The 27,580-nt window shown below is 42.9% G+C and overlaps 1 protein-coding gene across 8 annotated transcripts in view; it reads left to right on the top strand.

Annotated features, from left to right (window-relative positions):
- CD226 (CD226 molecule) overlaps nucleotides 1-27,580 on the top strand; it is a 110,248-nt gene that overhangs the window by 68,625 nt on the left and 14,043 nt on the right. For 5 of the 8 annotated variants that reach the window (XM_053205992.1, XM_053205998.1, XM_053205997.1 and 2 more), the window contains 2 exons: nucleotides 4,747-4,842; nucleotides 13,876-14,223. In XM_053205992.1, the coding sequence (XP_053061967.1) occupies nucleotides 4,747-4,842; nucleotides 13,876-14,223 (444 nt within the window). The remainder of the gene's footprint in view (nucleotides 1-4,746; nucleotides 4,843-13,875; nucleotides 14,224-27,580) is intronic. The other 3 variants (XM_053205994.1, XM_027069158.2, XM_053205999.1) reach the window with 1 other exon arrangement.

The following is a 27,580-nucleotide window of genomic DNA, read 5'->3' as shown; positions in this document are numbered from 1 at the left end:
AGATTTCTTCTTTTTCCCTTGGGCCAGTCCCTTGTGTGATGATGTGTAGGCTGAGCATTTGACTAGGACACCTGAGCCCTGGGAGAAGCACTCTGTTCATGGCATCTCCCCCTGCCCATGAGATCTGTGCTGGCAAAGGCACCAAGACCACGTCTTTCTCAACTGCTGATGGCACTCATCCCATGCTTGAAATTTAATAGTAAATGACAGATCACTGTAAGAGCTAGATACTGGTTTACCAATTCTGCTGTGAGGTATTCTAGTTTTTTAAAAGTATTTGCACTGTAATACATAAACATAAATTAATGAGATTCTTCGTTAATTGCTTTCTAAAGTTTTCTACTTTAGAAGATAAAGTTTGTTTCCTTTTCTAGTTGTGGCCAAGCTAGTCCTTTTCCTATTTTGAGAAATGAGAAACTTCAAATGGCAAAATGATCTGATCTGTGACCTGTGACAATAATAAATCCTTTAAGCATATTTATCTCCTCAATCAAGGACTTGTTTTGTTTTCAAAGCTCTGCCAATCTATTCTCTAAAATGTTCCAAGTCCCTTTTTCTTTCTACAATATCCTTGATATTCTCCAGATCTCTCCTTTTTCCCCACGGAGGGGGGGCTTGGGTGGAGGGCCAGCTCCCCCATCATAGGGTGTAGGCAGTTGGGCTGGGTCCAGAAGAGAGAACGATGCCCTGGGGCTCCAGGAACAGGTAGGATAGGCTCCTGGGACACATTGTAGACAATCTGCAGCTGCGGAGGAGCAACCCAGGATGTGTGCTGGAGCTGCATGATCAGGTTGCTGTGGCCTTGGACCTCGGCAGACATTGACTGGGGCTTCAGATTCCTTGAGGGAAGTGCACATCGCTGCCACAGGGCCCCGATGGGACATGCCACCATGCTGTGACTCTGAGGGGTGGGGTGTTAGAGGCATGTGGGGAATTGGGCTTTGTTTAATAGGTGGCTTGTGGCCTGAACCAGACTTCTTGCTGACGAGTCTGGGGTGAGGGGTTTCCAGGACTCAGGGCAGCTGGGCATTTCTCTCCCAGAGCTCCCTGTCCCCCTCAGAATTCCTGAGATCCGGCTCATGGAAGCGGCCACAGCAGCAGCATCTGGGGCCTGATTCAGGTGTTCTCTGACCCACCCCTGATGCTCAGTGACTCCGAGTTCATCCTCTCCCTGCCCCTCCATCAGGATACACCTGTACTCCCCACACACTGGAAGCCACCAACTGCACCCTGCTGTCTTCCTGGGAAATTCCCCACTACACGCACACACACACACACACAAATTGCTTTTGGAAAGGTCATGGGGTGGAGGCAAGGAGGGTGCCCTAACAGACCCAGGTCAGATGTTGCCGGAGGACGCTGGGCCAGCCACAATGGCACATCCCCAGAGGAGCACGCACCAGCACCTGGTTGCTAGTGCTAAAGGTCTCTGCCCTCCGAGGTGAGTGTCATTTAGGTCTGGCAGTATCTTATTCTAGTTGTAAGAAACCAGCGAATTTAACTGTTAAAAAATTATTGTTTTCTAGGATTGGTCTGTATGCATTTCCTCTGACTTGGAGCACCCACCAGGGGCACCTGGGTGGCTCAGTTGGTTGAACGCCTGACTTCGGCTCAGGTCATGATCTCACAGTTTGTGGGTTCAAGCCCCACACCGGGCTCTGTGCTGACAGCTCAGAGCCTGGAGCCTGCTTCAGATTCTGTGTCTCCCTCTCTCTGCCTCTTCCCTACTTGTGTGTGCTCTGTCTCTTAAAAATAAATAAACATTAAAAAATTTTTTTTTAAAAAGAGCACACACTGAATGCTGAATGAATACATTATTATCTCCTCCTGTCGCCATACCTATTTTTTATTTGTATGTCCCAAATTTTCTTTTCTTTTATTATTTTTAAAAATATTTATTTATTTTGAGGGAGAGGGAGGAGAGAGACAGAGAGAGAGGGAGAGAGAGAGAGCGAGCAGGGGAGGGGCAAGAGAGAGGGAGAGAGAATCCTAAGCAGGCTCCACACTGTCAGCACAGAGTCTGATGTGGGGCTTGAGCTCACAAACTGTGAGATCATGATCTGAGCCTAAATCAAGAGTTGAACGCTCAACTGACTGAGCCACCCAGGCACCCCCCAAATGCCTCTTAAATCACAATAAATTGGGGCACCTGGGTAGCCCAATCAGTTAAGTGTCCAACTTCAGCTCAGGTCATGATCTCACAGTTCATGAGTTCAAGCCCTGTGTTGGGCTCTGGGCTGATAGCTTGGAGCCTGGATCCTGCTTAGGATTCTGGGTCTCCCTCTCTCTCTGCCCTCCCTCCCCGACTCATGCCTCATCTGTCTTTCTCGCTCTCAAAAATAAATAAACATAAAAAAAGTTAAAAAAAATAAACAAAGAAATCCCAGCAAACTGACATGGGTACTATGTGTTCCCTCATTCTACCAGCTCTTTGTGTCTCTGTTCTGGACTGTTTGCTTATCTGGCAAATCCCATGATTATAGCAATCCCTGTCAAGAGCCACATACACACTGGTTTTTCGGTATTGTCCCATTTTTCACTTTAACTTCATTATAGTTTGAACTAAAAAATTTCAGCCTCTCCTACCTTAGAGGTTGGGAGAAATATTGTTGATCTTGCTGTGGTGTGAAAAGCACCTGGAGCTCTTTGGAGAGAAGATATTAAAGCCGTAAATATTGCAGTGCTGGCTGGTGCTCAAGGCTTGTGTCCGGAGGAACAGGTCCTGGGGGTGCTTGTGTTTGGCAAACGTGGGAATAAAGACCCAAACTCATGTAGGATCTGGACTGGAAAATATGACTTTTAGGCTCCTGGAATCATCCACTGAATTTATAATATGGTATCATCTTCAGAGACAGGTTCTCAATTTCTTCCACAGTATTTATTGAGCAACTGAAGGTACCTGGCTTTGTGCTGAGAGCAGATATATTGAAGACATGCCGTCTTCAAGGCATTGAGAGTTTCCCAGGGCAGGGAGAAATGACAGCAAATAAAAGACAACACAGTAGAAGGTATAGAAGTAAAAAAGAAGAGGGAGTGGTTAGCCTACCTTAGGATGAGTCAGAAAATATTTCCTCCAAGGAAGTGGTGTCACAGTTGAGTTTTATGGGATAAGTCGTGATTTTCCTGGACTGGAGTGAAAGGAGTATATTAGGCAATCCAGAAGAGGAGATGGCTGATGTAAGATCATAAATGTGAGTCCTGTTTTGAGGGACACTAGAGTATATAGTAGATTCTAGTAGGAGATGAGACTGGGGGCAAAGGCAGGGGTAAAATCATAAAGGATTTAAGTGAAGAATGTGGACTTTGTCCTATAGCGGCAATGGGAAACCTCTGAACCTTTTAAAGCAGAGATGTGGCATGACCAGAGTTGAATTGTAGCTCCATAGTTTTGGATGCAGTGTGCGTTGGTGGGAGAAAGGGCAAGAATCAGAGTTGGGCAGCTATTTTGATGGCCCAGATGAAGAAACATAGGGAAATACATAGTGAGTGAGTCTTGTATTTTCATTCTATTTGGTTTCAAAGTCATTCTGGGGGCACCTGGGTGGCTCTGTTGGTTAAGCATCTGACTTCGGCCCAGGTCATGATCTCACGGTCCGTGAGTTCAAGCCCCATATCAGGCTCTGTGCGGACAGCTCAGAGCCTGGAACCTGCTTCGGATTCTGTGTCTCCCTCTCTCTCTCTCTGCCTCTCCCCAAGTCGCTCTCTGTCTCTCTCTCAAAAAATAAATAAGCATTCAAAGTCATTCTGTTGTGCAGATTTCTCTGCTACAATGCTTCACCTCCTACAGATGAGATAAATGTATCAGCAAATATTTATTGATCATCGAATATGTGCAAGATATAATTTAAGGTGTTTCCAGAGATTAAACAGTTCATGACATGGTACAATTACCTTGAGAACTTTTGGAGCATGGGGGACTAACAAGCTACAGATGAATATTTTAAAAATTATTTCTGCCTCCAAGGAGCTCGGCATAATTGAGAGAAGCAAGATAGAAAACACGGCAGTTCCTATTTTGTGAGTGTAGTGATTTGTTATGCACAGTTAGACGTGGGAAGAGTAAGAGCTGTGGGACCCCGTGGCCTAGGGCTGCTGTGGGCTGGTGGGGCAGATGCTGTGAGACAGGCTGGCCAGCAGGGCCTTGAGGGAAAGATGGAGTAAGAGAGAGCACTGTTACCACAGAAGTTCTGGACGCCACCTCCGGGTGCTCTGGTGTAAGCTCAAATTCTAGGTTCCAAGTAACATCAGTAAATTTCCGGAACTGTGTCTGCTTTAGGTTGTGTTCCTCAGGAGTCCCGGAGAGGAGGATAAATGTGAAAGGGATGTGTTGGGAAGTGTTCCCAGGAAAGTCCACTAGGGGAGCCGGAACTGGACAGAAAGGAGACCAGGCAAAGTCCAGGGATGTTAACGTGAGCTCACCAGGCAGAGGCTCTGAAGACCCCCACTCCTGTCAATCACTGCGCAAGGGCCCCTCTGGGTACGTAGGTCCCAGGCCTGCACTGAGCCTCACCAAGCATAGCAGCAGGTGATGGCTCTTCAGGAGGCAGCGTTGGTGTGCCCCCAAAGCAGAGGAATCCCAGGGGGGTACATGGAACCCTGAAAGCATTTGTCAGTGTCCACGTCAAGTACCCCCACTCTCAACCTCCCAGAGTGCCCTACGTTGTGGGGCTATTGCTCAGAGAGTTCAGGCAAAGGACCTGGTCTTTCAGTTCTCCCCATTCATCACTGGCCTTTATCCCTTAACAGGCACAACGACACATCGGTTGCCTGAGAGTAGAAGCCCCTCTCCCCCAGAAATCCTAGCCTTTCTTAACCACAGTCAGGACAGCATAAGATATTTTGGTAAGTAAAATCGGGCTCATATTCAGATGTTTTCAAAAGAGAACTGTAAGAGTGAATTTTGAGCTCACTTTCTCTGAATGCGGTCGCTATTGAGATTTCTGAAATGCGGGGACTAGGGTATTACACCTTCCCCTTTCCTTATATAGAACGTCTTCTGTCTCATAGGTCATGTCTTTGTCTGCAGAACTGACAGAAATTGCTTTCCGGTGTTTTAGAGTAATTTTAATTGGTTAGGAATCACAGTGGTAAAAATTATGAAACCCAATTTTGCGAGCAGTGTGTTTAAAAGCTTGTTTTTGCAATTCACTTAATTTTATCATATCTTTCCTGTCTGTGGAGGTTGAAGCAGGTATGTTCTCATATATGTGTTTCTGTAATGTGTCTATGATGCGTGGTGGGGATTCCCCCCATTTTTAGCATTTTTAGCCTCGTATCAATTGCTTCTTAGTCATTTCTCATATGTCATTCATCAGAAATCCTGCTTACCTGTTCTCCACAAAACCAACCGGACCAACCGGAAATATAAATGAAACGTAATGAGGGCGATACTGTAAGAAACAGTGACAAGGGCAGAAAGCATAGAAAGAAGGAAGTCGGACATGGCGTCGATGCTTTAAATGCACAAAGCTCATTTAGCTACTCGAATATCTTGTGTTTGGTCTTCCCTGCAGATTTTCTTTGGGCAAATAACTGTATTTGGTCGAGACCCTTTGACAAACCTCGCTGAGCCCAGAGTCAGCTAACAGCACGGCTTTTATTTAGTTGGCTGGGAACCAAACTCACACCTTTCCATCCCAGAGTTTCTGGGGACGTGGGGCTCTGTTGGTGCAATGACCTGGTCATGTGTCTCTCCACCAACTCGGACCTTCACCTTCTTTGTCTTTACATCAATAGGATTTTTGTTGAAGGAGTGAATGAGTGAGTGAATGAGTGAATGAGTGAATGGCCAAAGAGGTAACATTTCATTGCCTCCTGTGTGTAATCTGTCTTCCTGCTCAGGTCTCCCACCCACCCCTGCCCTTGAAGACACTGCCCCTGCTCCTGTGCTCCTGGGGAGCATGGTGGCCTGTGACAAGGCTGGCTCCTGGCGCCTCTCAGTCATTTCTGCCACAGCCGGTCTGTTCCTGGCCACTCGCCTGTGGGAACCTGCTTCCTTTCCTTTCACTTGGAAAGCAATCTAATGGACGATTTCACACTAATGTGCTGGTGCCTGCCAGGAGCTGAGGTTGTTATGTGCATTTTAACAAGGACAAGTAAAGAAATTGATTTCTAATTATAGGATTGAAGGCATCATAAAATAAGATATTTAGGAACAAGGGTTTCCAGGGCGGCTCTTTCGCCTCTGTGGAATCCTGCCCGGTTGCAGGTAGGAGGGAAAGCTCCATCAGGTGGAGCACCTCATTGGGATAGGGGTAGGATGGCCGCCGTGGTTTAGGGGCAGGTGCCTGAGCCTCCTCCCAGGAAGGGGCTCCCTTCTCTGCCCCCTGCCGCTGGGCGACCTACCTCGGGGTCCTCGGTGTTGGGGACTAAATGTGTCAGCACATGTCACGCCTTCGACGCTGGCACACAGTAAAGTCTCATTTGAGGTATATTTTGCCTTTAAAATATGTTGAAGGGGCACCTGGATGGCTCAGTTGGTTAATCATGTGACAGTTGGTTTCGGCTCAGCTTGGTGGGTTCGAGCCCCTCATTGGGCTCTGCACTGACATGGCAGAGCATGCTTGGGATTCTCTGTCTCCCTCTCTTTGCCCCTCTCCTGCTTACTCTGTATCTCTCTCTCAAAAATAAAATAAAATAAAATAAAATAAAATAAAATAAAATAAAATAAAATACTTTAAAAAATATGTTGAAAATGTTCCAAGTATGTGAAACAAAATGCTTAATGTAGTCCTTAGTGACAATTCACTAACACAATCTATTCTCTATCTAGCAGGACATGATTAGGGTTGATGTTAATCTTTTGATTCTTTTCCTGTAAAACTCTGCCATGGAGAAAGTCTTACATTAAATTTCCAAGTCAGTGAGGTCACCTGCTAACCTTTTGGTAGAAAACAAGCCAATGCTCCTGGGCTGTATTGTCATCTTTTGGTTTTACAAGACCTCCGAACTATACTATTTAAAATTCTTATACACCCATGAGTCATTTATTTTTCTGCTTGGGAGGAACTGCGGAGATGCTCAGAAGTAAAACTTTTTCGTGTACTTCAACAAACCTCATGGCAGTGACTTCAAAAAAGCATAGTTCTCATGGTGTCATGACAGAGAGATTGAAATTTACTTTTTCATGATTAAAGCCTGTGAGCAAAATTTACATATGAGGGTCCATGGTGACCCTTTAGACAGACATTCTCAATCTTCAGGTTGGTGTTGGGGGGTGGTTTCCATGAAGCTACTGGGGGGATAGCCTGAGGTTGGGCGGCAGGTGGGGGGGTGCTTTGGCCTCAGCAGGTGCTTTGAATCCCAAAGGGATTTGAATCCCAAATCCATCCAGGCTGGAGTTGCAAGTGTTTCTTACTTTGGTGCCCAGACAGGGGCCTCACAGCTTCCCTTTGGACGCCCTGCAAACCCGCCCTCAATATGTATCTGCTGGGCTGAATCTCTGATTTGCCGCCCAGGACATGTTTGCCCAATTCTAGTTCCTTCTTTCGTTGAAACAATTAGCCTTGCTTGGCCTGACTCCAGGACAGGTTTGTCAGGTTGTGTTTTTATCTCTCAGCACAGCTTTCATTCTTTATCGGTGCTTTTCAGCCAAGCAATCTCTTAGCTTATTTTTATCTCCTTCGCTTCCTCTACCTTTTATCTGCACTTTAAATGAAGGACAGGAAATGGCAATAGTGTGGAGGGGGCTTGTGAAGATCGCTGATTTCCCTCACTGGGTGGCCTTGCTGCTTCTGATAGGTCCTGGTAAGATCCAGATGATTGTATCGGAAATGCCAGCCTGATGAAGTCTTTTTCCCCCCTCCCCACCTCGCCCCACCCCCGTGTTAGTTTGCTAGAACTGTCCGGACAAGAGACCGCAGGCTGGGTGGTTTGAGCAGCAAAAGTGGTCTGAAGCTGGAAGCCGGAGACCGTGTTGTCCACAGCGGTGGCTCCTTCTGAGGCTGGTGGGGGGCGGGGAGTCTGCCCCGGGCCTCTCTTCTCACTTCTGGGGGTCTCCTGCCATCGTTGGCATTCCTCGGTTTGTGGACACCGTACCTTGATCTCCGCCTTCATCTCCAAACGATGTTCTCCCTGTGTGCATGCCCGTGTGCAGTCGGCCCTTTTAGAAGGACACCTGTCATGTGGGATGAGGGGCCCGCCCCGCTGTGGTGTGACCTCATCTTCACTAATTACCTCTGCAGTGACCCCGTTCCCAAATAAGATCACATGCTGAGGTGCTGCCGTCAGGATGGCAATCTATGAATTTTTTCTGGGGGTGGGGTGGGGGGAGACACAGTTCAACACTTCCCCCCGCCCCGCCCCAAACATCACCTGGGTGCATTTCCAGCTTTTAGAGAAATGCCATCCCCACGACTCTCGTTGCTGTCTGCACTTGAAACGATCGCGGGGCGGGGAGTTTCGGGGCGGTCAGGGGTGTCCTGGGCCAGCCTGGTCCAGGCTGATGGCTCCTGTTTCTGGTCTGCCTGAAGCTGCTCGACAGGGCCGCTCAGCGCCCACCACGTCTGCCTTTGCGGGTTTTTGTCTGTCACGGGGCAGAGCTGTGAGGGGGGCAGAGCCCCACTTGGGAACCTCAGCCCCTCTCCTGCCCCGTGAGCTGCCAAAGTGCCATTTCTCTGCTCTCCAGACCTCTCTGCCTGCTTCAGCTGGGACTTTGCGTGTCTATTTCTTTTGCCTACTTCCCCCCGCCCCCAATTTTTCTTTATTTTAAAAAAATGTATTTATGTATTATTGAGGTAAAATATAACACGCTATTCATTTCAGGTGTACGACCCAGCGATTTGATAGATATATGAAGAAATGATGACTTCAGTAAGTCTAGTTAGCAGCTGTCACCCTACACAGTAATAAAATTTTATATTTTCTTTGAGGAGAACTTTGAGGATGTAATCCCTTAACGAGTGCTTGCAGATTTTTTAGATCTTTGTCTCAGATCACTTTACATACTTCCTTAGTCATCAAGTAGTAGACATTTTACTTTGCACCTAATTTTTTTTTTAAGTTTATATATTTTGAGAGAGAGAGAGAGAGACAGAGAACACAAGCAGGGGAAGAACAGAGAGAGCAGGAGAGAGAGAGGATACCAAGCAGGCTCCACACTGTCGGCACAGCGTCCAATGTGGGTTTCGACCTCACTAACTGAGATCATGATCTGAGCAGAAATCAAGAGTTGGACGCTTAGCCTACTGAGCCACCCAGGCGCCCCTTATGTTGCATTTAAATGGATCCTTTATATTTGAGAGTTTGTAGAAAACTTCTCTATTGAGGACATGCGTGGTCTAGGCACAGTTGGGAATATGTGAAGCTACCACCGTTACCACTTCTAATTAGCTCGAGTAATGGTAGTGCTCCTGCAGATAGCTTGGGGCAATTCTGGCTGTTTAATTTTTAGCCTATTTTAAACATCATAAGAGCAAGTTATTGTCTTGTGCTTTAGAAACCCTGGAGAGAGGTATGACAGAGAGCAGGGGCTGTGGATTTGGACTCTGCACATACAACTTGAAAATTGCAAGGCGGGGGATCACCAGGGATGGAGAGTGGAGGGGGACAAGTGTTGGAATCTTGGGGGAGAACAACGTTTTAAAAGACCAGCGGAGAAAAAAGGACCCTGAATAAGTCTATGGAGGAAGGTCGGAAAGGAGAGAGGACAACAGAAATGTGCAGGGTCACAGAAGACAAAGAGTGTCCAGGAGGACGTAGCATCTAGGACTCAGGGTCAGGAACAGGCGTGGCTTGCACTGTTGGAGGATGTGGCTTGGTGTGTGGAACCAGGAGAAATGAGGCAGAGTCGGGAGCAGTGAATTCCTTCCGGAATTTTGAATGAATAGAGGAGAAGAGAGGAGGATTGGATAGCACCACAGTTTCCAAATTTGGTTTTCAGGGATCGGGGAGATCCTATTGGGAGCTGAGGAGTTTCGTGTTTGTCCTCTTTCCATGGATTGCTTGCCAAGAGGTCATTTGACATGTTTCTCTGCTCTTTGTAGTTCTGTAAATTGGTGGTTAGGTGTAGAGGCTTGAGCAGAGTCAGACTGGATTATTTGGGGGAGGCGACTGCCCCCAGTGCAGCATCATGGAGACATGAATGGTCTTTTGTGAATTTGCAGACATTGATGGTCATTGCCTGGAACAGTTAATTCATTCAGGGATTACACATACGATTTCGAGCACATTTCTCACTATGAGAGGTTTTATGGAGGTAACTTCCCCTCCCCCCAGTCAGTAGGTACACCCTGCATATCGGCTGCAAGATGAAATTATAAGTCAGTTTCTTTATTCAAAAATTATATACTGACTTCTCTGCTCTATGCCAAGTACTGTTCTAGGTCCCAGCAATCAGGCTTCTTGACATTTGCCCAGAGGAATTTAAAACTTATGTCCACACAAACTCCTGCACATGATTGTTTACAGCAGCTTTATTCATAGTTGCCCAAACTCAGAAGCAACTAAGATGTCCTTCAGGAGGTGAATGGATAAATAAACTGTGGTCCATCCAGACGATGGAATAGTCTTCAATCCCAAAAGGAAATGAGCTATCAAACCATGAAAACACATGGAAGAATCTTAACCTTTTTTTTAATATCCATTTATTTTTGAGAGAGAGAGAGAGAGAGAGAGAGCAAGAGTAAGGGAGGGGTGGAGAGAGAGGGAGACACAGAATCCAGAATCTGAAGCAGGTTTCAGGTTCTGACCTGTCAGTACACAGCCCAATGCCAGGCTCGAACCCACAAACCATGAGGTCATGACCTGAGCCGAAGTTGGATGCTTAAACGACTGAGCCACCCAGGTGCCCCAGCATGTGGGGAAATCTTAAATGCTTATTACTCTGTGAAAGAAACCAATCTGAAAAGGCTACATTCCATATGGTTCCAACTATATGACATTCTAGAAAAGGCTAAACTATGGAGGCAGTAAAACGATGAGTGGTTGCCAAGGGTTGAGGGGAGGGAGGGTTAAATAGAGCACAGAGGATTTTTAGAGATGTGAAAATACTCCAGATGACATAATGGTGGACATTTGTCCAAACTCACAGGATGTACAACACCGAAAGTGAACTCCAGTATAAACTATGGACTCTAGGTGATTATGATGTGACAACATAGGTTCACGTTTGGTAAAAAATGTATCATTCTGGTAGGGGATGTTGATAATGGGGATGTGGTGTGTGGGAGGAGGGAGGAAGTATATTGGAAATCTCTACCTTTCTCTCAGTTTAATTGTAACCCTAACCCTGCTCTAAAAAATAATCTTTTAAACAGAACAAACTGTGGTCTATTCTTGGTTTATGCTGAGAATTAATACATAACCGAATAGAAATGTAAAGTTAACTGGTGTTCATTATTTTCATTTCTATTATTAAGATTTGAATCTTCCCTATTAACGACAACATTTTGATCCCTATTTCAAGTAGACGTGCTTTCTAGTTCCAAGCACATCAGGACGCCGGGGTCCTCTTGTGTGCGGGGTTTTCGGGTAATTGTTTTCAGGGTCATTTCCTGTCGCCTTACATGTGCCATGCTGGAGGATTAGGTGACAGGCAGCAAAGAGCACAGGAGACAAGGGGAGTTCTGCAGACCTCTTGTGAGTCTCAGTTTTCACCCACCACCAACCAGCGACTCCGGTGGCCAGGACAGGTTAGCTGGAGGTTACTCTGTGCTTCAGCACGACCTGCCTCTGAGTGGGGCCTGTGAGGCTGAGCCCCGTCTGTGTCTACTGACAGGTGGGTCTTTACGTAGAGGCTGGGCTCTGGAAACTTCCGGGCTCCTTCAACGACAGCTCCACCAGCCCCTGAGACCTGGCTGGTCAGCATCGGAGATGGCCTTCATTGCTCTGTGGATTTGTCCTTTGTACAAGTGTAGACACCCCCTCAGGGCCGATCCCCCATTGTACCCAAGTCAGCATTACAAGGGTCGCTTCCTGAGAGCAGCTGTGGTCACATGGGCAGATGAAGCTCCCGAGATGGGTGGAGGGAGGTGCCACAAAGGAAGACAACCGGATGGCAGGTGTGTCTGCACTGAAGACAGATAATATAAGAGCTCAGGGCTGGCCTGCCTCTGTTTCCCCATGGTCTCGCACGCCTCACAGAAAAATGTGTCCCTTTTTCTTTCTTTTCATTTCTTTTATGTTCTTGATATTTTCCAGCACCATGTGCTTGTCCTTTTATTTATATTATCTCTCATTTCTTTCTCTTTTCTCGTCACTTCTTGTCCATCTTAATTTCATTTTAGTTTCTCGTTTGTTTGCTTTAAGCTTTTATTTCCTTATTTTTCCCATTTCTTTTTTTAAAAACTAAAAAAAAAACTTTTTTAACGTTTACTCAGTTTTGAGAGAGTGCAAGTGGGGAAGGGGCAGAGAGCTAGGGGGACACAGAATCTGAAACAGGCTCCAGGCTCTGAGCTGTCAGCACAGAGCCCGACGTGGGGCTCAAACTCACGGACTGTGAGATCATGACCCGAGCCAAACTCAGATGCTTAACCAACTGTGCCACCCAGGCACCCCTTGTTTTTCCCATTGCTTGTGAATTTTCTCCCATTTCTTCTCCCCCCCCCCCCATTCTTGTGGTGGCTTTTTTTTACTTAGAGATAACATGCTTCTTACTGTGTGCTTATTATGTGGGTAAAGTGTTAACTTTGATAAACAGTTGTATGATTACAAATTGAAAAACTGGAATGCTGTGTGGTTCTCTCTTTTCAACAACATTTTGACACATGGAACCACTTGTTGAAGAAAAGAAGCTACCTTTTGGTGGAAATGAAACCGTTATAGACATAGTATTCTAGTTTCATATGGACAGCAAATCTTGCTGTGTTTTAGACTCAGTATCTTCTTTCAAGTGTGGTTTCTCCTCTCCTTTCCTGTTCCTCTTCTTTTCTTTTGTTTCTTTTTTGAGAGAGAGTGAGGGCAAGTGAGGGAGAGGGGCAGAGGGAGAGAGAGAGAGAACCCTAAGCAGGCTCCACTGGAGCCCAATATGGGGCTCAATCCCATGACCTGGGATTAGAAATCAAAAATCAAGAGTCAGATGCTCAAGCAACTGAGCCACCCAGGTGCCCCCACTTCCTTTTCTTCCTCCCCTCCCCTGCCCTCCCCTCCCCTCCCCTCCCCTCCCCTCCCCTCCCCTCTCCTCTCTCCTCCTCTCCTCTCCTCTCCTCTCCTCTCCTCTCCTCTCCTCCCCTCCCCTCCCCTCCCCTCCCCTCCCCTCCCCTCTCCTCTCCTCTCCTCTTGTCTCTTACAACTGGTAGTCAAGAAGGTGGCCCAGAACTACTGATTTGGATATCTGGTGAATATTTGCTGAGTGCTCTGCTGGGTATTTCAGCTATGGTGGAAGGAAAAAATATTGAAGGACTTCCTTGGTACCCAGGAATTTAAATCACATGTGGACCCTTACTCTATGTATGCATAAGACATATCTGGAAAAAATATATATTATATTTATATATCTGAAAAAAAACTTTATGCATGTATTTATTCAATGGTCATCTTTTCAATGACCATTAAAATCTTAGCATGACTACAATCTGGATACAATGTTTGAGTCACCAGCCCAGCATTTCTGCAGAATAGTCTTGTGAAATTCAGCCTCTTGATAAGATCGCTGCCGAGGAAAACACTAGTGGTTTTTATTATGTTTCTTGTTATATGGTTAACCATGTAAAACTTAAGGGAATATGTGTGAACAAGAATATCCTCCTTTTCATTTATTTACTAGCCTCTTTCAAAAGTCTTTTTCTTACAAAAAATGTGTCATAAAGATATCATTTATAGCTGATGAAACTGTTAAATAACATCACCATTCCTTTCGATAGAACTTTAAGGGTAGCTTGCACCTTCACACCCCAAAATCTGAGGTCCTAAGTGTAATCATTTGCTTCTTGTTTTCAGATGATTTCGAGATAGCTGTGCCATCAGATAGCCACATGGTCTCAGAACCTGGAAAAAATATCACACTCTCCTGTGAGCTTCCAACAAAGTGGCCAGTACAACAAATTACCTGGGAAAAGATCCAGCCCCATCAGATTGACCTCTTGACCAGCTGCAACTTGTCCCAAGGGAAAATTTATACTTCAAAATACCAAAGATGGGTGTCGAGTGACTGTAGTCTGGGAATGACCAGCACCTTCATCACCATGCCCCAGGCCGTGGTCTCTGACTCAGGACTCTACCGCTGTGGTTTCAGTGCCAGAACAGGGGAAAATGAAACCTTTGTGAGGAGGTTGACTGTAACTGATGGTAAGTACGTGATGCATGTCTTCAAGTGTTAAAACTGGAGAAGGCCAACCACTGGATTGGTTTCTGTTGTCTTTGTCATGACTGTTGTTCAAAATATTAAAAAAAATTTTTTTTTGCATTTATTCATGTTTGAGAGACAGAGATAGAGCATGAGTGGGAGAGGAGACCTAGAGAGGGAGACACAGAATCCGAAGCAGGCTCCAGGCTCTGAGCTGTCAGCATAGAGCCCGACGCGGGGCTTGAACTCACGGACCGTGAGACCATGACCTGAGCTGAAGTCGGACACTCAACTGACTGAGCCACCCAGTCGCCCCCAAAATATTTTTTAATGATTGATTTTGGTAAATGTCAGTTTTTGAATCTTAGTATTTGCTTCTTCTTTACCTTGTGAATCCATCAATTACAGATTTTACGATTACAAACCTTTCCAATTTCTCGATCTGCCACATTCCTGAAATTAAAAGAAAAAATTAGTAAGTCTGAAAAGTACTGCAAGTCTCAGTTTGTATAACTTTTGTTTTTCCAACTGCATTACAACTTTATAATGGTGGTGACTACGTTTCTAAATCCTCGTGTGTCCTCCGCAGTAACAAAATGGTGTTGGATTGGTACTTGCTGAGTCAGTGTTGAGTGGAATTTAATAAATGTTTGACAATGTTACTACTTTGCCAGCTCAGAGCTTTAATTCCTTCCATTGTTTTCAGCCCTCAGAGCAGCAACAGACTAGCCTTAGGACCTCTTCCTCTAAATCGTATTTCTTTTGTATTAGTAATTTGTCTCCTGTGTTGTAATGAGGCCCTCATTTTTTAAGCTGCAGGCCCCACAAAACCTGTGTGAGAGTAAGAAAAAGTGACTTTTCACTTCCTGAAGTACAAATACAGAGAGGCCTACATAGAAGTCTGGATGGAGGGCAGCGTTTACCTCCTCTCAGGCTCTCTCAGTTATGCCTCTGGGCGAGTTTCATAGCAGAGGAACATGTCAGAAAAAATTATTTTTGCTGGTGACAGAAATTGTATTTCACCTTTCCTTTCCTTTCCTTTCCTTTCCTTTCCTTTCCTTCCCTTCCCTTCCCTTCCCTTCCCTTCCCTTCCCTTCCCTTCCCTTCCCACTCCCTTTCTTTCATGTGCTTCCAGCCAGTTCATGTATGTGCCTTGGCTTGTGTGGAGACTTTTAGAGCCAAGGTTCCCTGGGATTTATTTGGCTGTCCCTTTATAGACTCTGCTTATACTGCAGACTGCTGTTTATTCCTGTGTTGGAAAAGAAGAAGAACAGAGTTTGTACACACAGCAGCCTCCAGTGCTGCCACTACAGCAGCTGTGTGTGCCGAGGAGGACATTTGCCAAAGGACAGCACTTTCTCATAATCACCTTGGACCACATGGAAACTTCTTTGCTTCTCTGATGACAGTGAGGGCTGTGGGCGAGGCAGAGCTTGTTCTTAGAACCTGTTGCAGGAGCACCTACCTGGGGGGCTCTGTCCGTTGAGCGTCTGACTCTTGATTTCTGCTCGGGTCATGATCTCACCATCCGTGAGATCGAGCCCTGTGTCAGGCTCTGTGCTGGCAATGCTGAGTCTGCTTGGGATTCTGTCCCACTTTCTCTCTCTGTGCCTCACCATCGCCCCGTCCCCCACCCCCTCTCTCAAAATAAACATTAACAAAAGAGAACTTGATGCAAAAGAGGGTTGATGGAATATGTGGGGGAGAAATGTTAACAGTTTCTTCATTTTAAATGTTGACTCCATTCCTTCAGGCACAAATACAAAATATTTCTTACCTTAAAAAACTTGTATTACAGAAATGTTTTTTAAACCTGAAGAAGACACACACACACACACACACACACACACACACACACACACAATCATTACTCTTCTCTCAGAGACTAAGGCAAGGAAAAGTTCTATTCAGAAAAATATCATAAAGAACATTTCTCAAACACATAGGAAATAAGATCTTCTCTGCCATATGTTGAAAAAAATAATTATAAACATCTTAAATCATAGAAAAAAATAGAGGTAATACATTTTAGGAGATACAGTTATTTCACTTTTACTAATTAATAAAAATGTCTTTCACTCATCCAAACATGACTAAGTTTCTTGCACAAAACTATAACATAAGTGATCAACGGTGTTGAAAATGAAGGTGACTGAAAGTCATGGCCAATATTGTTAGTGTCCACTTGCAAAATGGCTGTTTGACATTCAATTGGCAGGTTAAAAGAATATCAACAGGGCTCATTAGTAAAAAGTTAAAGTTGATGGAAAATGCCAGCTGATGACCCTATATTTTGGTTTAATTTGATTTCAAAATAAATGTAAGTGAAGATTGAAAATTTAAAAAAAATCGGATGGAAAGCAAAATAGCTCACTTACATCTGCTCTGATGTGATTTGATTATTTCAAGTCTCGAGGCTGTTTGGTCAAAAATCAATGTAGAGATTAAAGCAGAGAGACAGGTATAAGATGTGGAGCAGATTTAATTTATTTCAACTGTCAAGGGAAAGGTGATTGTGACACAAATTTTATAAACTGCTATGCATCCTTTTGTTGGCTCCCATCAACTTCTTTTATAGGATTCAAAGGAGAGATTTTCATGACTGTCATATTCTACACACACACACACACGCAGGGCTCTCCCCTGATTTTCGTGTGTGTGTGTTCATCTTCAGACAAGCACCGAGTACTCAGAGGTCAGACACAATGCCAACCAGTGTGCCATATATACAGTTCTTTTTAAAATTTTTTTTTAAATTTTTAAAGTTTTTATTTATTATTTTTTTTAACTTGTTTTATTTTTTATTTTTAAAAATTTACATCCAAATTAGTTAGCATATAGTGCACCAATGATTTCAGGAGTAGATTCCTTAATGCCCCTTCCCTATTTAGCCCATCCCCCCTCCCACACCCCCTCTAGTAACCCTGTTTGTTCTTCATGTTTATGAGTCTCCTCTGTTTTGTCCCCCTCCCTGTTTTTATATTATTTTTGTTTCCCTTCCCTTATGTTCATCTGTTTTGTCTCTTAAAGTCCTCATCTGAGTGAAGTCATATGATTTTTGTCTTTCTCTGACTGACTAATTTCACTTAGCATAATACCCTCCAGTTCCATCCATGTAGTTGCCAGTGGCAAAATTTCCTTCTTTTCGATTGACAAGTAATACTCCATTGTGTATATATACCACATCTTCTTTATCCATTCATCCATCAATGGACATTTGGGCTCTTTCCATACTTCTGCTATTGTCGATAGTGTTGCTATAAACATTGGGGTGCATGTGCCCCTTTGAAACAGCACACCTGTATCCCGTGGATAAATGCCTATTAGTGCAGTTGCTGGGTCATAGGGAAGTTCTATTTTTAATTTTGGGGGGATCCTCCATACTGTTTTCCAGAGTGGCTGCACCAGCTTGCATTCCCACAGTTCTTTTTCTAAATGCCCATTTATTTATTTTTTGAGAGAGAGAGAGAGAGAGAGAGAGAGAGAGAGAAAGGGAGAGAGTCCCAAGCAGGCTCTGCAGCAGCTGCACAGAGCCTGACACGGGGCTCAACCTCACAAACCATGAGATCATGACCTGGGCTGAAATCAAGAGTCAGATGCTTAACCGACTGAGTCATGCTGATGTCCCATCCAGTTCTTGATATATTTTGAACAGAGGGAGAACATGGCAGAAGCATGGGCTGAACCCGAATTTCCTATTGACTATTCTTTGCTAAGTGGAAATAAATGTTTGTGTCCTGTCCTTTGCACTCAGGACCTGGGAAGTAGTTTGAAATATCTCCAGACTGGCTTTTCTGAATTTGAAACTTGTCTAGAGCATGGGGCAAGGAACAGGGGGAAATGTGTGTTTACTGATGGTGACCAAGATTATTTTGGGCCCTTTATGTCTTCTAGATTGTCATTAGTCACAAGAAAAGCATTTTAGTTTCCACCAAAAGAATTTGTGAAGCTGTTTAATATTAACCAAGTGACGTTCAGCCTACTATTGTTTCAGCCGAGCTTATTGGTCATAAAAAGAATGAGGATCAAAGAAATGACATGAGCTCTTGCAGAAAGTTTCCGGAGGAGACGAGTTTTGAACAAACTTCTGTTCGCCACTGCCGAACAGTGTTGTTACTCGTGTGTTTGTCCAATCTTCCTCTGCCAATGAGGCCACTCAGCCAAACCACCAAGTTTCAACTGATGATCAGAGCAGAGAACAGAGACAAAACAGGGTGTAAGAAGTAACACAAAATATGCACAGGAACGAGGGAGGAGGGATGAGGAAGTTGTGTGTGCGTGACTGCAGTCAAGTGACTAGGTTGGTACAGAGATTTTGAGTTGGGGGTTAATATCATTCGTATCAACTAGGTGATAACTTGGTGTGATTCTGGGTCTCATGTAAGAGCAATGACAGCCATTATTGATTCTTGACCAAAATAGCAAAAAATGATATTCAAGGAAGTGTAAGTGAAATCACTGAGTACAGAATCAAAAAGAGAAATGTGAGACAGAGGAAACCAGCTGCCACAGTCAGGGCATGAATATTTACGTTCTTGTACTGAGCTACCACAAACTGGGTCTTTGGGCACAAAAAGGAGCCCACTCCAAGCAGACAGATTTCAAATGGTGCCTCTCTGGGCAGGCAAATTAGAAAAAGGTACCCCTTCCTCCAGGCTGGTTAAGACCCCAAAGGTACGCAGGCTTGGTTGGGGGGCCACAGGCCCCTTACGCTTCTTGGCTGGGACAAGGCGGCCTGGACGAGGGCAGAGGGCTAGTCTGGTTGGAATGTCAGCTTGTACCTTCCATGGCCTTGCTAGTCATTCACACTTTCTTACTTTCCCTCTTCCCAACCAACCTACTAATTTTCACCCCATTTACCTCCTTTCCGTTAGGATTTCTGTCAGATCTCTTCCATGTTCACAACTTTTCCACATTAGCCCCAAACGGCTTCCCTGCTATTAAACTATGAAACATTTTGAATTTCTCAAACTTTTATAACTCGGGAATTTATACCTTTGAGTCACTCAATAATTGCACCTGTTCGCGATGGGTCCAGACACTTACGTTAGGAAATTACTTGAGGTTTGGGATTATGGCATCTTTGTCAAAATATCTTTCCAGAAGATTTTCAATAAATGTTCTTGACTGATTCTTTGTATGTTAATATTTTTATATATTCTGGTATATGTCTCTATATTTTAACATATTCTAAAACATGTCCATTTTATTTTCAAGTTTTGTAGCTAGATTATTTCTAGCTACACTGAAACATTTGAGGTTTAATTGCTGATCAGAGAAACCTAAACTCTGAGGAGATCCGTTGCAATACTCGAGGAGAAAACTTGCATGAATTTTGTTTACATTTATGTCTTTCAAAAAATCTATTTCCTTTAATAGGAAGGTTTAGTTTTCTTGTTTTGCATGTTTTGTATAAATGGCGCATAATTACATCACTGGACCTGGTGGGTGGGGCTTGCAAATGAAAATGACAGAAACGTCCACTGGGAAATTATGGGGCCACAGCCAAGGGAATCCTCCCGTGTTTCTTCAGTGAGGTGGAGGGTTGACAAAGACGCAGGAGCATAGGTACTGTAGGTTCCAAATCTTGCCTGCACACAGCTTGGTGTAGTTTCCTGACTGTGGGACTCTGCTCCCAAGTTGGCTGGAAGAACAAGGAGGAAGAGAAATAAACTTGGTTTATTTCTTTGGCCTTTACTTTCTGCTAAAAGGCAACCAGTTTGCTCCCAGGTGATTTGATTCCTGGACAGTTTCGGCTTGTAGACAAGAGAATTTTTTTTAGGGGCCCATTTATCCAGAACCTTCTGTCCCATCCCTGCGAATTCATGATAGATGTGAATACTGTAGGCATGGGGGTTGTCTGAGCTGAGATGTCCTGGAATGCCAGATACGTTTATTTCCATGACATAGTGTTATGAACTTCAGCTTTTGAATATCTTCACCTACATAGAAAATAACGTTTCTGACAGTTCCTTTATATAATTAGAACCACAGCAAAAGAATTCAAGAGCACTGGTGTCACTGCTCACAAGTTAAAATAGCCTCTGCTGAAATGGATCAACTCCAATTTTCAGCTCAGTTAAGTTTTTAAAATTCTGGATGATAGCTGGATATCCAGACAAGACATACTGTTTCCAGCATCACAAGTGAGATGATTGCTCAATCATGGCCTATTATGTCTCTGTGTCTTTATGGATACCTCTGCCCAAGTCAGTTCTTTTAGGAGACATTGCATTAAAAACAAAAAGGTAGATAACCAGTTAGTTTGTTTTGTAAACCCCAGGTATTGATTTATTCATCATTCCTAATGCACAAAATCCTGGAATGTTTGCCTGCAGTCGTTTTTTGTATACATACCATATTTGTATAGATAAACAAGATAGCAAATTTGAATAATAATAATGACAAGTTAGCATCAGAGAGAAAGAAATGCCGAAAGACCTCATGTTAAGTTGATCTGATGACACTGTTACACAGAAGCATTGTTGGGTGTATGTTCCTACCTCATGCACGTTTACTTGCTTTACATGACTATAAACAATGTAAATTAGAAAGTACCTAATCCTAGGAACTACTTTTCTTTAAGTGATCTTTATCCTCACCTGAATTTCAAACAATTTTCACAAAGTTTTCCTCTCCCTAGCAACTTAGAGCACAGAGAAGAATTCAAGTTCAGACAAACGTACTGATTTTCTTCCTACTTAAAATCCCTGTCCAGAGACCTGCCTAATGACTCTTAACTGCAAAACAGCCATTTATACACTTTTGTCACGCGTGGGATTTTTTTTTTAAGCATCTGGGAATTGTGAACAGCTTGTGTTTGTCCCTGAGAGCCTTATTAGGGACTGAACATAGATGATTGTGTGAAGTTTTCCCCAAAGGCAAATGGAAAATTACTTAAAATTAAAAAAATAAATAAATAAAGGTCTTCATGTGAGACTAATGGCATTTCATTCGTAATAGTGATTCCAGCTTTAAGTGTTATGATTCAATTAGTCAGGTAACTACTAGCAACTTCCACTGAAGTATTTCAAAGATGCACTGAGCTGACTCTTGACAAATATTGACATACACTAAGTGACCGAATAGGTTTGCAGAGGACTGTGTTATTTGAAAGGCCAGGAAATGGAGAATAAACATAGATCTGTCATTTGTAGAGACACATCTTTGATCCTCAGCTGATATCTTAGAAGTTATTTACACTCCAGTGATTCAGAGACTTTTTTTTAATTGAAATATAGTAGACATAAAGCATTCTATTAGTTTCAGGTGTACATCATATTGGTCCAACGAATATACACATTATGAAATGCTCATGACAGTAAGTGTAGGTACCCTCAGTCACCATGCAAAATTATTATATTATTATTGACTATATTCCCTATGCTGCACATTTCATTGCATGACATTTATTTTATAATTGGAAGTTTGTACCTCTTAATCCCCTTCACCTATTTCACTCATCCCCCACCAACCTTCCTTCCGGTAACCACCAGTTTGTTCTCTGTATTTATCTATTTCTGTTGTTTGTTTGTTTTGTGTTTTAGATTCCACATGTAAGTAGAATCATATGGTATTAATCTTTTTCTGATTCAGGGATATAAATATATATATAGTTATATATATAACTTATATATATAATATATATATAATATATAATTTATATATATATAAAATAATTTATATATATATAGTTATATATATATAGTTATATATATATAGTTATATATATATATATATATATATATATATATATATATATATATAGTTTTGTTTTAAGTTTATTTATTTATTTTGAGAGAGAGAGAATGCCAGCAGGGTAGGGACAGAGAGAAAAGGGAGAGAGAATCCTAAGCAGGCTCCACGCTGTCAGCAGAGAGTCTGATGCAGGGCTCAAACTCGTGAACCGCGAGATCATGACCTGAGCCCAAATCAAGAGTCGGACACTCAACTGACTGAGCCATCCAGGCACCCCTGATTCAGGAATTTTTAAGAGGAATGTTTCCAACAGAGATATTTTTGGGTACCTTTTTAAAAATAAATATATTGCAGTATCATTGACTACTCTAAAATTTATTTCTGGAGTTAATTCAAAATAGTTCACTGTCACTAGAACTCAAAAGTAACTGCAATGTTCAAAATCTTTTAAATGTAGGAGTAGCATTTTATTTGATTAACCCAGAAGAAGAGATTCTGCCTTTCGTGGATACAAGGTTGAAATGTTAATGCTCTCAATTGGATTGATCGGGACTGAGAAATGGCTCTAGAGGAGATGAATAGTGAGTGAACTGAAAAATCCTTATTATCACTATGACAGACATGGCAAGTCCCGAGGAGATACTGAGATGAGCAGACCACATTAACAAAAGGTGGGATGTTTTCTGTGGCTTCCAGCTGAAGAAGTTCAAGGATACAATGCATTTGCACATGACCCCCAAATGGGTGCCACATAGGAGACAAGTTCACAAATACAGAAAAATACAGGCTTGCAAAGTATAATTATTATTTGTTATGAATAATAATGATGTTAATGTGCCTTTAGTTTTTCATGACTTAGAGCACTGGACAAATCCTTCACTTTTTAAATCTGTGTGTGCATGTACATTTGTAAGTTAAGGTGTCTGTGAGCATTTGGCAGCTGGAACAGTGTGCAATCTGCCATCTGTAAACATTCAGTAAATACATGTGATGTGTGGGCAGTTTTACACTCATGAAACACACACACACACACACACACACACACACACACACACGCCAAGTCCCAAGTACTTTAATCAGAACAGGTGGTTTTGGTTTTATGTTGACTACTGTCTTCTCTTCCTGATTCAGTAAAGGTTATCAGTTGTGCCATCCAGGCATGCAATTCCTACTTTAATCAATGGCTATTTTTTAAAAAGGAGAGATCAGAGGGGTAATGAAACTAGATCATAAAGCTGCAGGTTTTTAAATTATTACTATAGCTTTTGTTTCTTATAGCCAAGCATTGGCTTTCATATATTTGTAGAGTGCCTACTAAACATTTTCATCTTATTTACTTTTATTAAGTTTATTTATTTATTTTGAGAGAGAGAGCAGGTGTGTGCCCATGAGCAGGGGGAAGGGTAGAGAGAGAGAGGCAGAGAATCCCATAGAGGCACCATGTTGTCAGCACAGAGCTCAACACAGACTCATAAGCCGTGAGCTCTCACAAGCCATGAGATCATGACCTGAGCCAAAATCAAGAGTCGGATGCTCAAACCAGGCACTTCAATAAACATTTTTTTTTAAATAAAATGAGTTAAAATTGAATATTTGGAGGTAAATATTCAGCCCAAAGCTTGCAGTCTCTTTTGTATTCTGAAAAGATCTGTACGACATTTATAACATATTTATATATAGGTCTTTATAAATACCATATAGTTTGAATTTTAAAGATTTCTGAAGATTCAAGGGAAAAATTGTAGCAGTTATAGGAATTAAATGTGACAGGCTTGTCTTGGCTACTATATGACAAACTCATGGAGGTGCTTATATGTGTCATTCTAAGAATTTACTGGTAATTATTCATTCAGTTGCCACAACAACTCTGTTGTTATCTGCATTTTACGATTGAGGAAAGTGACGCATGGCGAGATTGAGTAACTTATTCAAGGCTCCAGAGCTAGTGAGCAGAGGGGCTAGGGTCCGGAGCTGGGGAGGAGGACTTCAGAGTTCTTGTAGTTAACAGCAGCGCTATATCATTGCCCCAAGTGAAAGAAAAAAGTCAGCACTGTCCTCAAAAGATGCATCACAGAAGAAGCTGCCCATGGAGAGTTCCACAGCCTTGTCTCCCCCACCCCCCTGTTACCTACAATAGATTTCAAACTGAACCAACATATAGAGTGAGTGTAGGCAAAGGAATGGGAGTCTGGTCTCCCACAATGTTGTTCCAGCTCTGTGTGCTTAGTTAGGCTGGCACAGGTGCTGTGTGGGGTTCTCTACTGACTTGTCCCCTCTTCTGAGGCCTGTGGGTGTTAGGGAATGGTGTGAGGGAGGGTTCCTGCACAGTCACATGAGGGACGAGCAAAGTCAGGTAGCGGGTATTTGGGTCTGGAGGGGAGTGCTAGTGTCTGCTGAAGTCAGGTGCACACCAGGAACAGATGAGGGCGACTTGAGGAGTAACCTCTGGATGAAGGAGAGTCAGGGTTCTTGCTGGAGAGAGGTGGTGGCAGCTCAGCTCTCACGTGGCTTCTTGGCTTTGGCAGAGCGACTGCCCCCGAGGTCTATACCAGAGCTGCCCACTAGACTCTCCCCTTGTGGGGAAGCACACTCTCTTGAGCAGCTTCCTGGGAATCTGCTCTACATTTTCAAGAGCAAACTTCTTCCATTTTACCCTCCTCCCTCCTTCTCCTTCCTCTCGAATCCTCCTCTCGCTCTTGTTCTTGTAAAGACCATTGAACCCAGAGCTGGAGTTATAAGGCATCAGAATTCTAGTTCCTCACCCTCAAGGGCAGAGAAGGCTTAATCTCCAAAACCCCCCAAGAAAATCAAAAGTTTATTTTATATATTAAAATATTCCAAATAGTTGCATTCGCTCATATTTATGGACCTTAATATCAAACAGCCAAATATGTAAAACATTGAAATGGTATGGTATGGTATATCTACTGTGTTTACTGCATGACAGAAATGTTTATCTGGATTTCAATAGAGCATTTGAAAAATTTCCTGTTCTATCTTTGTGGATACACATAATAGTGACACTGTAATATAGAGTTACACTTGGTTAAACAACAGTAATAACGACAGTGTGCTGGGGAATTATAATTAAAAGCAAAATCTCTTCACTCCCCAGAAAACAAAGGTAGAAGAGAAAGAAAACAATTTTGTTATTAAATAAGCATTAAACCAGAATTGTGATGTGCATCTCAGGCAATCTGCCAAGAGAGTGCAGAGACAGAAATCTCACCTTTCATGGGCCCCACAGATACGACCCATTACAGATGTGTTTTCAAGGTAAACAGTAACTAGTCCTCAGTTAAAAGGACCTGACAGCACCATTTGTCACACACAGTTCAACCTAAATTCACCTGGTAAGTGGGGTGACCATCTTTGTTGGCTAATTGGTTTTATCCAAAGGAAAAATGAACTTCTTACACCAGTCCACGAGAAGGTACTTGTGCACCTTGGAGAAAGGTGTCTGTGGAATGTAGGCTCCTACCCTCCCACAGAATTAGGAGGTAAGAGCACTGTCTTCCTTGATGATTGCATTCTGAAGCCATGGCTTTGAGTTACCACAGCAGAAGAACGCAGAGCCAGATCAGGAAAAGTAAAAGGCACATGGGGCAAAGTCAGAATGACTAACTGATTTCCCAGAGAGAAAAAGCAGGTGTTTGACATAAGCCACATTGTTTGTATAAATAATTCAGACACAGTAAACCACCCTAACCACAGTCAGGGAATGGTAGAAACCCTCCAAAACTCTGAGTCCCCACGCACTAGCCAATGGCCAACCTTGTACACAAGCCTTTCTAAGGATAGCGGTCTCTGGCCCGCTCCATTAACTCTTTTCTGTACACTTAATTCACTAAGAAAGTGAGCAAGATTGGTGCAGTTCTTGACATTATGACTTATGACACATCAACACAGTCTTCTTTAAATAATATGTGTCCATGAAAATTGAGGTTCATGAAATACAAGAAACGTAACATAAGACTAAGAAACATTTGGGTGAAAGGATGAGACATCTAATATGATAGAGTAAGCCATGAAAGTTTTCCCAGTAAGTGTCCCAAACCAAAGATGTTCGCCATCCCTATGCCTCACATGCTGACTTAGATTCCTTGCCGTACACCAATCACTGTAGAGTGCTATTGTCCTCAGTACATATGGCGTCATGCACATAAAGACACCAGATAATGGAGCTAATGCAGTCATCCTATATCGAGTAGGTAAACTTTACGGCCCATCTTAGACTATGTGTATCTCAACTGATGTAAAAAGTTTAAGTTCTTGAGTCATTTGGGAACTATTTTCCATCAAAAGAGGCAAACTCAGTATAGCATAGCAAAAATTGTACATTGGGTTGGAAACTTGCTTCTCTTGTTCATTTGCTCCAGGACAATGATTTAGATTCTCTTACATTTCTGTTTGTGTTCTCTTATGTTTCTGTTTCTTATGTTGATTTTTTAGATTTTCTTTATGTGCTATAAGTCTCTCAGTTAAAATCTGATAATGCTTTTATTTTGACAAAGAGTCATTACTCTTCACTCAGAAGAAGGATTAGAGGCTGATGTCATGGTTCTTCAGTCCTCTGAAAATAATTTATTCGCTAGGATCTTCCTGCTATAAAACAGGGGAAGGCTTCTGAAATGCGAAGAGTATAAAATTGATTTGCACAAAGAAAGTTGACCTTTGAAAACTTGGAATAATATTACCATATCAGTATCCACTCGATGTATATTTCAGCCATACAGGAAAGTTCAACAAACTTTGGGCCGCCATTAAATCCAGTGGTCCTCCAAAGCTATAATTATCTTGTACATGTTTATCAATGCTACCTCTGCCTTTTCCGAGGAAGGTGCATCTAGCTGCAGGAGCAAGCATCCTGCTCCACATGACTAGTTCAACATGAAAAGAATACAAGTGAGTTATTTTTTAAACCCTAACTTGAATGGACATATACAAAATATATTATTAATAATTTATATATTATGTAGTACTTAAATATATAAAGCTCGTCTATATGTTTTATTGAAGCCCCATAGCCACCCTTGGGTTGATTTTATCATCACTTTGCAAATGCCAAAAATGTGCCTGCGAGATTGTCTTATGATGAGGTCTTCCAGGCAAAAGAATTAGAAGGTAGGACTAGGCCCCAAGTCTTCCTTCCTCGATGTGTTTTTGCAACAAATCAATGTAAGTTGGATAGTTACATTATATGGTGATTACGAATTAGGATTGACCTTATAATAGTGTGTCAGCTCACATATATCTACCCTGTGAGAATTCACCCATGATGTATCCTCATGTCTACATAGAATGAAGTCTAATAGTTTTGCTTTTCTTTTTAATGGGGTTAGAAAGCAGAATAACTTTTTTGTTTGTTTTAATGTTTATTCATTTATTTTGCGAAGGAGGAAGAGAGAACACCCATGCGTGTGTGAGTGGGGGAGGGGCAGAGAGAGATTCTCAAGCAAGCTCCATGCTGGCAGCACAGAGGCCAATGTGGGGCTTGAACTCACGAATCATGAGATCATGACCAGAGCTGAAACCAAGAGTCGACGCTTAATCGACTGAGCCACCCAGGTGCTCCAGAAAGCAAGAATAACTTTAACTGGTGTCTACCATGACCTACCCCAGGCTGGCTAGAGGCTCAGGGTCTGTGAGTTTTTCCTAGCA

Source organism: Acinonyx jubatus, chromosome D3, assembly GCF_027475565.1.
Source record: "Acinonyx jubatus isolate Ajub_Pintada_27869175 chromosome D3, VMU_Ajub_asm_v1.0, whole genome shotgun sequence".
In the NCBI taxonomy this organism is placed as follows: Eukaryota; Metazoa; Chordata; class Mammalia; order Carnivora; family Felidae; genus Acinonyx; species Acinonyx jubatus.
Note: the sequence above shows the minus strand (reverse complement) of the source record. Positions and strands in the feature narration are given on the sequence as shown.